Source organism: Semicossyphus pulcher, unplaced genomic scaffold (assembly GCF_022749685.1).
Source record: "Semicossyphus pulcher isolate SPU_LCO1_2020_fin unplaced genomic scaffold, fSemPul1.0.p SCAF_13, whole genome shotgun sequence".
Classification (NCBI taxonomy): domain Eukaryota; kingdom Metazoa; phylum Chordata; class Actinopteri; order Labriformes; family Labridae; genus Semicossyphus; species Semicossyphus pulcher.
In genome coordinates, this window is record NW_027211637.1 from 26,714,267 (window position 1) to 26,728,351 (window position 14,085).

Here is a 14,085-nt window from a genome sequence, read left to right on the forward strand (position 1 = left end):
TACTCTCATAAAATAAGTGGAGCTTTTCTTCTTTTCCTTGAACGCTTACATCACTGAAGTGTGAGCTCCACCTTTGAAACGCAATATTCCCCGGAGAGAAGGCTCCAGTAATAGACGTTGGGTTTCTTGATAAGAGATATTCGTTGTTAAATCTTCTTGTGATAGCATGGAGTTGTTTAAATATAACTTAGAGAGCGTGTGTTATCGTCTAAGGATGTGCTATAATATGGTGCTGTTTGTGGCCATGGTTAAGGCCCTGTTTACTCCAGGCATTTACATGCTTCCTGAGAGATCACATCACAAGTGGACCACGCTTGAGTCCAGGTGTGAACGCAACCTTGACTCTCTTGGACATTCTTTCTGCAATGTCTGCACCTGGGTCCTTGGCCACATTGAAGGGCCACTTATTATCTGTAAACAGGACAACAATGGACTTAAGTGACAGACCACTTCCTGCCTTTTTACCTCTCCGCTGTGTCTCATGGATCTTTATTATTTCTAATATAATTCTAGGCACTTGAAACATAACTGATGCATTAAGTTGTGCATGAACAAACTGGGTCTCAGTAGCAGACAGAGTCTTTTATTTTTCAATGTTGGACAAGCTCGTACAAGGACAAGAGGAGCTGGCGAAACAGCGCCTGGAAAAGAGCATCAGTTCATGAGAGTTTACAATAACGCAGCGCAGTGAGGTTACAGACATTTCACAGAGTAGAAGAGCATACAGTGAAGGCTCACCGCCCACTTCATCAGGTCTACCTGAACAAGCTAATGCAGTTCAATACAACAGCACTGCCGTGGATTCTGCTTTTATGAAGTTCAGTTTTGTTTTGTTGAGAGTCGGAGTCAATGATGTTTATTACTGAGGCCATAGTTAGAGGTTGTGTTCTACTGAACTCAATTATATTGAGATGTGTCTCCAATTCTTTGTCCTCCCTATTTACATACATGAGGGGGCCAGAGTGAAAGACCTCTGAACAGCTCAGAACAGCCCCACCACCAATGATGAGCTTGATGCTAAAATATCATTGAATTAACACGTCTCCGGGCCCGATCAGACAGCACACATTTTAGCAGCTGTTTTCAATGCGAGGCTTTTTGCGTGCTGCTTTTGCGTTGCAGAGCGCCTCGTGTTTTTGCGCTCTTTGCGCATCACGTTTTTGAGGAAACGCTCTGAGCGCCTCGAGTTGAAAAAACTTCAACTCAAAGCAGAAAAGCACCCGACGTCATGGGCGTTTATTCTCATTGTCCAATCGGATGAAAGGAGAGGCGGGCCCTCTGTCAGTTTACAATGTAACAGTTAGGTTAATGACAGCTGATGATTCGGTGGTTGCCTTAACAACAGTAGGAAAAAAAGGCGCAGCAAGCTGCTTTTTTTTTTACAAAAAAGGCAGAGCGGTGCGCCTCGCTCCGTCTGATCGGGCCCTGTGACAGCTTAGAAAAAAGCCGCACATTACAGGCAACATAAAAGCAGATCTCATGGCTGAGCTGGTGTGTTGGATTACGTTAGGTTTTTCAGGTGTACATAAAGAAGTGGCCGTTGAGTGTGTATTGCTGATATATCTCTGTATGACAGTGTTTGCATTCACTTCACTAATAAACCAGAAAACTATAGAGGAACATTCAGCTTCATGTTCAGAGAAGCTTTTACAACACTGACCTCTCTGTCCCTGTTGCTCGTCCACATGTGCGCTCTCTCTCTTCTCCTCTCTCTCTGCTGTGAGTCTGTATCACAGTTTTTAAACGGTTGATGTTTTCAATAATGAAAATGATGTACAGGTTTATTTTGCATATATATGTCTGGGAAGAGAGATCCAATCAGCAATGGTCCGCTTGTAATCAGATCAGCCTGCACATATGTTAATACCAGGTGTAAACAGGCCCTCTGTTCAAAGCAGCCACATTGCTCGTAGCTCCTCTTTATTTCTGTTCCCACTCCCCGAAACAATTCCTCATCTCTCCCTCTCACTCTCCTCAGTCGGGTCAGCCAATAAAGTACATTTATTGTGGAATCAGCTATTTAGTTTTGTGTGTACAAACCATTTTTCTCTCACTCTCCGAGTGCCAGTCGAGTAAAAACAGCGGCTTCTCCGCACTGGCCAACCTCCATTTTTTGAAGGCTAAGCAGAAAATCCCTCCCACCACATCCCTCCGTTTTGTGCTCTCTCTGAACCTCCTTGGCCCGCCTCCATCGCCAGCGCTCTGGCCCCTGCGCGGTGTTTTAATGTGGAGCTAAATATAGGCCTCGCATTGTGCTGGGGTGCTTAATATGTGTGTTTGGGCTGATTAGAGTTGAAGCCTGATCTCATCCCGCCACAGACCCCAAAGCAATGTGGTCTCTGGTTTCTATTTGGACTCGGGGGCGAACAGAGGAAAGTGCTGATATAATCATGTTTAGGGCTGTGAGTGATGTGATGGCGATATTACGGAGCTGAAATGGAATTGAATGAGTCTTGGAAGGAGCGATTACTGCAGTAAGATTGGCTGTTAAGAGTTGCCGGGAATCGCTTTGACGAGATGTTTGCTTTCGATATTCGCCGGCAATCAATAATGAAGCAAAAATTGGTCGCGTGAATCGGTGGGATTTGTGTGCCGTCTCTTGCATTTCTGGCCAATCATATGAGAAAAGATGTAGTGTGTGGAAGTGCTATACGCTCTGTGTGGAGTGGAGAGTCAAATCAATAGGCTTTATTGTGCCTGGAAAAACATATAAAGTAATTGCCTCTTGTATTGACGGAGGGCTCGGGTCATTTTTGCAGACATTGTGCCACCACATGTGGGCGTTAAGGATAAAATTACACTCGCGGAAAGAATAAAGTCCTTGTGTCTGTTTCTTTCATTTGCCCTTGTAGCCTGATTCTCCTCTTCTCCCTTTTCTTTACTTTCAATCTCTTCATCTGTCCACTTTCCTTCCCTCTGCATTCCTTTTTTCTAGCCGTGTCTCTCTCCGCGCTCCTCTCCTCCATCGCCCCAAGGGAGAAGCCTCTCCGGCCTCCGTCTCTCCGATGGGAATTGACACGTAGCGCATATAGGCAAGCGGGCTAACATGCGCCTTATGGGAGCTTATATTGTACAACAGGAAGAGGAACAAAAGAGGCGGCGTGCTGGGCTGGTGGGAGCCATCACACACACACACACACACATGCACACGGAGCATTTCTACAAGCCGCTCGCTACTGACACCAGAATTCTTCAGCCTGACACCGGTGATGGATTAGATGCGTTATCGAGGCGGAGAGAGGCTGCATGTTTTCTCCCAGCGCGCAGAGAAAGAAAGTGAGAGAAAGAGGGAGAGACACACACACACACACACACACACACACATACGGCAGCTGAATAGCATAAACCCATTCTACCTGAAGTGAAGAAATACAATAGCAGTCTGCTACATTTCAAGCCGGGTTTCCAGGACAGACATGTGCATAGATAGAGATACAGGAGCGAGCCTTGCTGGTACACAGTGTTCTGCCAATTGTAGAGTACAGCCACTTGATTTGTATCTGTGTTCATGTGTGTGTGTGAAAGCCTTGTGAATGTCTGGTGTGTCTATGATGAATCCCCCCCGTCCCTACAGTGACTCATACTACCAGTCCACTCACCCTGATTCAGCCCAAGCTCACACCCAAAGGGACCGACTGCATCCTCGGCTGGGCATTACACATCCATCTCCCGTGGGGACGGACAGTGGATCTGTCAGGACGACTCATGCTGCAGTGCCACCCTTCCTTCACACTGCCATGTAACATGAAGTACTCGCGTACAAACGCTACAACAGAGCTTTGCACAGAGGCTCGGGGCAAGAAGGCGTTGGGTTTGCTTTCATCTATTGAGTCAAGGTTTGCATGCTCTCCTAGTGATTACATCAGATTCCTTTGGGTGCACAATAAATAGTACTTTCAGTTGACCCAGTTTGTGGCCAAGAACCATCAGATAAATGCGTCGATTTGGTGAACTGCGAGGTTAGCTAGCACGATGGCTAACGAAGGAAAGACGGGTGCAATATGGAGGGCCTAACTAATTCCCCTTTCCCACCTTAATTTAGCGTGTTGACGCAGGTTTCTCAGACCCGGGAAGACCCGCTTATTATTCCGATTGTCTCCGTTCCCATTGCCAGTGTAGTATACTCCTGTCAGTCTCTTTTCTGCTACGTCACCGTCTGACGTCACAAAGGCGGTAGAGACAGGGTTAGTAAATAGTGAGGATGTTACGGTGGTTCGGTCTTTATTGTACCTATTACTCAGTCCAACAAATTTGAAACGATGTTCGAGCGCTGCTCGGACGGAGACGGGTGGAATTTGTTGCTGAGATGACGAGGAGTCGCAGAAGTTACCAACGTAGCATAGCATCAGGGCGGAGATTAGCGTGTCCACCCAGGTTTTGTGTTCCCATCAATGCCGATCGGAGTCGAGGCGATAATTACCCGGGTCTACTGCAGAGTCATTTGACCCGGGTCTGAATGCGGATTGTAACCTTTCCCACTAAGCAAATAAGCCGAGTGTTAGCTGTTATTTTGACCAGTGGGAAAGCGGCTTAAAAGGCATGTTTGCGACCAGCCTCCTGCCTTTGCCCCTACAAAGCTATAGGTCTAAAGCACCTCCCTTTTGCCTGCCTTAAACACAGCGTTTGACCTGAATCAGAGTCCTTAACAAAAACTGTTTTTAGAAGGTGAAAAACAATAAAGGAAATGCCTTTTCTCTCTCAAAGTTCAGCTCTCGATGTTAAATCAACGTGTTGAGAGCTGCCGCCGGCTGTCACAAAAGCCTTTCAAATCATGGACGCCTCCTGACAAGCTTCACTGGCTCTTAAAACGCTGTCAGCTGTCTGTCACCTGTCATCTGGCCCAAGGTACCGACCAATCTCAACATCAAATTCAAGGCCATTTACCGAGGCTGAGATTGGTCCCATCAGACATATTGGATGTGATTGGATCAGGTTTATCATGGTCATTGTCAGATCCTTCTGACCCGTGTCTTCTTTCAATCGCCAGAGCCGGCTTGACGACAAAGCTCGCTCTCCCTTCAGCAGAGCCTCCTGGCTGGTGTCTCTGTTCGGGGTCACTGCATTGAGGAAAAGCAAGTGGTGGTTTTGTGCTTTTGTAGAATCTAATCCAGTGCACGGGCTCAGCCAGATAAACTTTAACATCCAAGACTGTTGATCTGGATTAGTGTAGATGCAGGAGATAGCTGCCAGATAGGTTACTGAGGGAGTTCAACTTTCACTCTCTCTCTCTTTCTCTCTCACTCTGAGCACAATAGGCTCCCAAATTTCATCCATAAAAGCACATCTCCCTAAAATCATCTCCTGTTATACTATTCTGGTACACCGTGTAGGTGGAGGACCTACAATTTGACTTAATCCCATCCTGCTACAAGGTGTTAGCGCTGAGCGTGCCTTACACTGTGATTCGGTAAAAGGTTCCGAATGCGTGGGTTACGCTCCGCTCTGCCAGATGAAATATGGTGGTGGAATAATGCGCACCCTCAGATGGATCTGTATTGGTGTTGGCAGGCACCTGTACTCGTGTGGGTCCAGTTTCAGAAACGCTAACCTCCCTCAAGGCTAAGGTCAGAAAATAGCTCCTTTCCAAATGTGAAAAGAAAAGCAGCTCTCAGGTAATAGTTAGCAGCTGCAGCCATTAAAGGAGAAACATTCTTTTCAAATTGAGTGGCTAATGCTGAACAAACACTCGAGACAGGCTGTAAAACAGAGGCCAAATCTGTAAATCAGCACATCATCGCTCACTCTGTTTTCCTTTTAAAATGTGTTTGTATTAGAGGTTTTTTTCCCGCTTAAAACTCAATTTGAACTCTCCTGTTTTTTCTTCAACAGCGTGCGACTGCACAACTTGCTTTACGCGGCTGAACAGCAGTTTTTACCTTCTATCTCTGAGCAGCAGCATCCACAATGCACTGCAGACGCACATTCGATGCACCCTGCATTTATTCAGCACGTTTTACTCAGCAAATTGCTTCACACGGACTCACACGGTCGGGGATCCTGGAGTCTGGCACTGCTTTCAAAACCAGTGAGACCGAGGCAGAGAGAGAGAGGGAGGGAGAGGGGAAGAGAAAGCGGGAGAAGGGCAATTTGAATTGGAGTTTGGTCAATCTTCAAACGTTTTTTCCAGGGTGCTTACATGGCCGGATCAAAAGCACCCTGCTGGCACAGGCCCTTGTAGCCACGAGGGGAGGCCTCTGATGTCACTGCCACGGCTTCCCTGCCGGCCAAACCCCCCACCTCCCGGCCGCTTATGCCTGACAAGGTGCTGTGACATAAAGTTTGTACATAAAAACAAAACTTCCAGTTCAAGTCCCCTTTTTGTTGAGGACGAGGCAGCTTCAGAAGTTCCCCCCCTCTTGTGAGTAGTGACATAGTTCGATAAGTCAATTTTGAAATTCAAATGCTACATATAAAGCAGCTACCTTATCATTGCTAATTGCTGTGAGAATGTCTTAGGACTTAAAACACACATCCTCCCCAGAGGACTGTGGACAGTGTTGGAAATAGAAATAGTGTTGGAAGAATGGGGGGGTGAAACGTGGCAAAGAGCTGAGGTTGGGAGTTGAATCCCTGGATGTATCGAGGCAAAACACAGGGAAGGATAGCATCTGTATACGGGCTGCTCGATTAAACCGCTGATCCAAACCAGCGCCCATCCTTCCCTCTGTATCTCTTAGTAATGTACCGCTAACGTGTTGTTGCAAGTAAAACATATTCCAGTCAGCGAAACAATTCAATTCTTGGTTTAAACCATGACATCATTGATGATGTCAGCATGAGAATGGAAACAGGAAGTGTTTGGTTTCCTGCCCCTTTAAGGCACGGTCGCTTTTCATTTCCTGTGAAATCTACATCTATGGAGGCCTAAATCGAGGTCAAACAGTGTATCCAGTTCGGCAGATAGAAAGGTCAGAGTTCACCTTTGATGTGCGTATGTTTACTTGTATAACCGGAGTGACAATAAACATGTTGAATCTTGATAATGATTGAACATGTAGATGGGTGATCAGCCAAGAGAAACATGCTGCAGTGTGTTTGAACATGTTGCTTCTTAGATTTTTTCCTTTTTGGCCTTTGCCTTTTTTATTAGATAGGACTAGGGATGAGTACCGTTAAGATTTAACAGTATTACTACTCTTATCGATCCTGCTTAACGATCTGATGCTTAAACGGTATTGTTATCAGTTCTTTTTTTTATTTTTAACAGAAAAAACAAAGAAATTAAGAACAGAATTAAGATACTTTATTTTCTGAAATGTAAAATAAACAATTATTCACAGCAAGAGAAACAGAAACATGTTTGGAACACATCACTATTATAGACTCTAGTGTTGTAATGATGGGAATATAAAACACAATTGGCTAGCTGGTAGTGGGCGGGGCTTATCAGTTAACCCTGTTCTTCACGTGTACTAACTTTGCTGTGTAACAGCGTCCCGTGTTAGTGTGGCGCATGTCTCTGCCTGCATATGAGGCACTTTAGACAGATCGCTCGTGTTTCCGCCCTTACAGGCAAAAGTGTTGTTGCACTTGTGGCAACGAGCATCATCGTTATCGACGCTGGCGAAGTGTAACCACGCTTCTCTCCGCCATCGTAACAAGCAGGATGTCTTGTGTGTGAGAGCGAGAGCTGCCCCCGCCGCCCCTTGCACACAGGCTCCGCGAGAGAGATCTCTCTTCTGGATTGGGAATATGCATCGCGTGCATTAATCTTATTGCAAATTAGAAACGGTCGCTGAGATTAAATGTGTAAGATAACGTTTTTGTAGCAACAATAAACAGTTTATCAATACTGCTGTATTTCATAGTTCAGCCCCGGGGCCCGTTTGATACCGGGTTTCAGTACCCATCCTAAGATGGGCAGGAAACGTGGGGAGAGAGGGGTTAGACATGCGTCACAGCTGCCACTGCATTGAGGACTTTGCCTCTGTACATGGAGCGCCTGCTCTACTAACAGAGCTAAACCAGCCCCCCTGAAAATGTTTGATGCTTAATTCATGCTTGATTATTCATATTTTCAGCATCTTTCTACATGACTCGACTACAAACTGTGCGCGGCTCTTCTGTGATGTTTAGAGTTTGTGTAAGTGCCAACCCGTCCCTTCTCTTAGCCTTGTACCCGGACAGGAAAGGAAATGTAATGTGCCTGAACTCCTGGAAACCACAGTGAGTATAGTAAGGCAGAAACCTTACAACTTATTCAAGGAACGTTAAATCAATAAACATTGACTGAACCTACACGAATATTTCTGTACGTTTTAACCAGGACGTGTTGATGTAACTGTAACAAAGCGTACTGCTGAACAGAAACACGAACAAACGGAGAGTTTGTGTTCGCGGTGCTGACGAGAAAAAGCAGAACTTTGGCCAAGCAACCGAGCAGAAGAAGAAAAACATACATGGGACAAATTATATGGTCTCACCCAATTTGTCACACAGCGTTTGAAAAAAACAGGAGGGTTTTTGGAAACTAAATTTGGCAGCCCTGCATGTGCTCCATGATTTATAGTGAGCTGATTAAGAAGTCCTCCCACTCAGTGACGCCTGGGGACACGTATTTCTATCCTCAGTCCTCCAGCTGTCTTCCACAATGGCTCTGCGCATCTTTGTTTGTATTTGAACGCCTCGTGTCAGTATGATGAAAAATTTCTGATCATCTTTTACCGAGTGCTGTTGTTTTCTTTCCACTAAGTGTAGCTGCACAGGCCGTGGAGCCCCCCCGGGGTACGTGGAGAATGTTTTTCAACACTCTCATACATCTTCACCTTTCTCCCCTCGTACCTCACTTTGCTCGGTTGCAGCTCCCCGACGCCGGTGATAGAGAGAGACTTGCTAATGGCTGTGGTGTTGAAATGGGGGACCATGTTAGATCAGGGCAAAGCGAGGGCAGCTCTCTGGGGCGCCGGGGCCCGTTTCAGCGGATGGCTCCTCCTGAAATAGAAGGGGCAGACGGGCTTGAGGGTATGATTCCAACCTGTTAGCAGCCCTCTCGCCCAGCCTGATAAATAATGCAGGGTCAAATGGGGCAGAGGGGGGATAGTTTTAAGTACCTGAGAGAGCAGAGCTGAAGTAAAGCGATGCTGAGGAAATGAATGTTTTGAGCCGCAGAGTCGCTTACTCAGGTGCTGGATACTGCAGGCTGGTAGGGCTGGAGCGTGGGAGTGAGTGAGGGAGTGCGGTAAACAGATGGAGTTTTTGACAGAATTATTTTTGGTCCACTGGTTTCTCCATTTACTTGCTCAGGGTTTCTTTTTTCTGCGTGTGTGTGTCTTTCGCCCACCCAGAGGTGAGCGTGCCCTGCAAACTACTTCACATTCAACCAGCCCGCCTCATTTCTGCACTTCCATACAATGTTGTGTGTGTGTGTGTTTGCGGCTGCATATGTGCGAATATAACACTCTTTGCGAGATTTACAGCTACTTTAGAAAAGCAGCTTCTTAATGTGAAAAGCAACTGGCTGTGAGCGAGTACACGGTGGGATGGTGCGAGTGTTCAGACTCTGTTTTCTCTGTGTGAGAAATGTAAGACTAAGCTGCTGAAAAGAAAGTGAATACAAAAGACGGAGAGACAAAGAAACAAATGTTTTGTGACTAAGAAAAGGGAAGGTCATTTATTCTTTACCTCTTTGTACACTTCTCTGTAATCCAGATTAAGTGTGTTTGCTTAACTGTTAACTCTTAGAACAGTAGAAATAAGTCCCCCAGTACACACGCTCAAGTCATTTCAAATGTTTTATATCACTAGAACAGCCATTCCCGAACCTAAGAACGCCACGTTCCAGTTTAAAAACATTTAAATCATTTAATCACACACCTCTGATCAACACTTATTTCATACACCCCACATCCTTTGTGAAAATAGGGCTACGGTTATCACTTCTGTGGTTATGAAACAGACTGAAATGATCACTGATGCATCTATATGACCCACAAAAGCAAGCAAGACCAACAGTTGAATATTTCTATAGAGATATTTTATAACTGCTGCTGCGGGGTGTCAGACGAGGAGATTAACAGCACGTGGGCAAAACAGCCTTTGTTTACATTTCCCACTTCAAAGATTCTCAATGAGTGACGTGTTTAAGTATTAAAGGAAAGCAGGAGGAGATTTTTCACTGGAAAACACGATTTATATATACAGGACAAAATCAGCAGAGAGATAAGAGGCGCTTCTTTGTCCACAGGGGGCGCCAAAATCAACACAAGCTGAAAGTTCCTCACAGGAGAGTTAAGCTACAAAAAGTGCAAATAGTCCATCCATCCATTATCTATACCACTAAGCTTATTCAGGGTCGCGGGGGGGCTGGAGCCTATCCCAGCTGTCATTGGGCGAAAGGCGGGGTACACCCTAGACAGGTCGCCAGTCAATCACAGGACACATGTAGACAGACTACCTTTCGCACTCAGATTCACACCTATGGGCAATTTAGAGTCACCAATTAACCTTACAAGCATGTCTTTGGACTGCGGGAGGAATCCGGAGAGAACCAACACGTACACGGGGAGAACATGCAAACTCCACACAGAAAGGCACTTTGCCCAAACCAGGGTTTAAACCAGTGACCTTCTAGCTGTGAGGCAACAGCGCTAACCACTGCACCACCGTGTGCTACCACCACCACTCTTTGCACCACCAAGTGCAAATAGTAAATTATGAAATTAAAAAAGTATGAAATCTTACGGCCCACCTGCAGTAACTTCAAGGCCCTCGAGTGGGCCATGGGCCACAATTTGGGAATCACTGCCCTAGAATATGTTGGAACTTATCCATATGTGTAACTTATTTAAGCTGAAGGGTTATGTAGGTCAATAAACCTTAATGTAGAAGTTGTATCATTACTAAAGAAAAATAACTAAATGAATCAGACATTCATCATGTTCATCACAGATTGCTGAATGAGGTTCTCAAAACATCTTCATCAGCAGAATCTTTAAAGGCGTCAGACCCCCCGAATCTGCAAGATCGAATGGTTCTGTAAGTTTTATAAGTTCTGCTTTAGTTATCACGAGAGACGTCTCTCATATTGTGCTGTCAATGTAAGTACGACGTGAAGAGAGATTTGGCTCTTTTAGTTTTATTGCAAATCAGTTTAAACAGGATCGTGTAAAAAATGGACCCCCAGTCAAATAGTTAGCTCAGTCTTAGTTTCTTGGCCTGCTATGTTCTTACTTTGTTTTAGTTAGAAACAAACCCTCTGCCCGGAGAGTTAAAGTTTTGTTCTGCACATGCTCTAAGACAGCTGTGTGTTTTGAGCGCCTGTGTGTCTCCTGCCAAATGTGAATGTAGAGGCCCCTGGACAGCAGCGAGAGAGTGTGTGTGTGATAGCGATCTGATTCAGATGAACTGCAGACGTGGGGGGTGGGGGGAGGTCGGGCTATCTTGTGATCCCCAGTGGCCGCCTGCTAGGACACATATCACAGCATGACAGACTGCTCCTACGGGTGCACACGCACACGCCCACGCTGACACAGTCGTGAACAGAACAGCGCTGCTCTGGCCGCGCGCCGACATGCTTTATGGATGAGCATATTTGCGGAGGTCCCCCTCCACACTGCAGTGTCAGTAACCAGATGAAGACTGGCACGGCCCCCACATCCTGCCTTTCTCCTCCTACATATGGTTTTCACATATGTCTTCTTTTTCGTTGTTTGGATTAGCCTGCCAAGGTCAGGCGCAGGTCAGCCGTGGAAGGCCTCAACCACTTTGAGCTCTGCCCCTCAACTGTGCCGCCTGCTGTCGTGTACTCGGCTAACCCTCAAGCTTTGAAGGCAAAGCTCCGGGGCTTTGTACTGAACTTACATCATGTTTCTTTTACTCCACCATGCAGCAGTTTGACACACATTCATACCCATACACAAAGGCTTTCATACGTGTGTGTGTGTGTGTGTGCGCATTCGCTCACAAACCCCTCCCACCCCCAGCAGTTGATCTTCTTTTGACAGACACATGACCTTGACTTTCCCCTCTGTGATGTTTTATAGAGAGTCTGGCTGCTCTTTGCTGCTGTCACCATCTCAATAGATAGATGAATGTTTGGGTGGAGGAAGGCAGGCGGGGATGGACAGATGATAGAGACATCAGCTTTCATGGGTGGAGGAGGGCCCTTTGACATGTGACATCACGCAGACATCTCTCACGCCCACCTTTAGGAGCCCCACGCAGCCCCGCAAGATTTACCGTCCCGGTTATGTATTTGTTCCAACCGGATCAGATGAATAAAGGAGGAGCGGGGCGAGCAGTGGCCCATTTGGGTCAGGGGGGGTCAGGTCCCTCGTATAAGTCATGAGAGGGCTTTTCCACTGTTTTTGTAGTGAGGTGGTCTTGGCCTCAAGTTCAAAGCTTTACTGAGGGAATACATCATTCATCAGGAGAAAGAGGAAAGGAAAACAGAGCTAAGGTTTCACAAAGGTCTAATAATATCAGGCAATAATTCTTCACAGTTGTTGTAACCCCATCCTACACGGACTCAGACGGGGCTGACAGTTACCTCATAGCATCATATCGTCTAATGAGAGCCGTACATGTTAAGCTATTAAAGCGAAAAAGTTGAAATGCGATTAATCACCACTCTGGCTTCTTAAAGTTCCCATTAAAGAGCTTTTTGATTTCCATGTTTCCTTTAAAAGCAGGAAGGCACGTGTGTGAGATATGAGCTGAGTCTCAATTCAGGGGCTGCAGCCTTCGAAAGAGGTGGTCCACGGAGGATGCGCCATTCATACCGTTAAAGCCGAACTAAAATGAGACGGTCTGGTCTACTGAGGATTCCCTGTTTGCATCACCAGCTGTTCCCACCCTTACCCTTGCGTTACCAAGCGCCGTAGCAACAGGTAGCTAGCAGGCTAACGAGCTAGAATAACTAATGTCATGTAGCTTAACCTATTATTTTAAAGATAATTTGTTACGAGGGCCCTTTTGTTTTTTTAACATTTGTATTGTAGATATTCGATTGAGTTGAAACCAAAACGTTTTACATTTAAGTTCCTTGGCCGCATAAGAGTCCACCATCTCGTTTGAATGAATGTCAAGATATGTTGGGCCGCGAAGGATGCACGCGATGGATCCTTCGTGGCCATCTGAGGAAGCCTTCGCATTGGGACGGCCTTCGCTGCGCCGCTGTGACGTAATCGGCCTTCAAATACGCCCTTGAAGGATGCAGCCCCTGGCTTAGGACAGAACATACAGCTCGGCTTGAGCTCGCCTCACTTTCTGTGTATGTTGAAGAGTGTTGGGAGAACACCTGATTTTAACATAAGCTTTGCTTTACTTCTTTCCACCTGTTTTAAGTATGCTTACTTTGAATAAAAAAAGAAAAAGTCTTGATTGGCGTGATTGGAAAACATTGATTGGTGGACTTTATGCTAGCTTTGACTAGTAATCTCGCTTGAATTGGCGCACAGTGAATCTCATGATACGTACGGCTGTGAAGGATGTACCCGATGATGCATTTGTCACTTTCGAAATGGGACAACCTTCAACGGGCTGCTGTGATGCAATCGCCCTTTAACTACGCCCTTTCAAAGGATGCAGCCCCTGGATTGGGACAGGGCTCACAGTAGTGCGATATGTGAGACACACAAACATTGTGATGACCCATAACTGCAAGATAGCTTTTAGGTCATGTGCGTAGTAGGGGAGGGATATCAAAATGAAAGCATTAGACATATGTGATATAAAATTGTATTTTGATTTCATGGTAACTTAGACCATCCGAGCAGCCCAAACAGAGTGTCTCCTCCTCCCTGAATCTCCCAGTCGCTATCTGACAATGATAGATTGTCTTGCAAATATTGTTCGACCCACGTCTGTCATCCCTGTCAATCACTCTTCGTCTGTTTCCCCTTCCTGCTGTCACACAGATATAAATAGCAATCATTGACCTTTTTGTGTTGTGTGTTTTTTGCAGATCCGTGTTGACGGGCCTCCTCACGGTGGCGTCCAGTATGAGACGATATCCGTCATCAAGGATGGCAGCCCGGTCCTGCGAGATATGGCCTTCTCCTTGGACCGTAACTACCTCTACGTCATGTCGGATAGACAGGTAAGACGCAACCTGTGTTGCTAATTATACGAGCGCTCGCCATTGTG

General features: G+C 46.0%; 1 protein-coding gene across 1 annotated transcript in view; it reads left to right on the forward strand.

The window, feature by feature from the left end:
* The window catches only part of plxna2 (plexin A2), a 194,306-nt gene that overhangs the window by 45,144 nt on the left and 135,077 nt on the right, over positions 1 to 14,085 (forward strand). Inside the window, exon 3 of the mRNA XM_069659465.1 lies at positions 13,904 to 14,038. Within this exon, the coding sequence (XP_069515566.1) occupies positions 13,904 to 14,038 (135 nt within the window). The remainder of the gene's footprint in view (positions 1 to 13,903; positions 14,039 to 14,085) is intronic.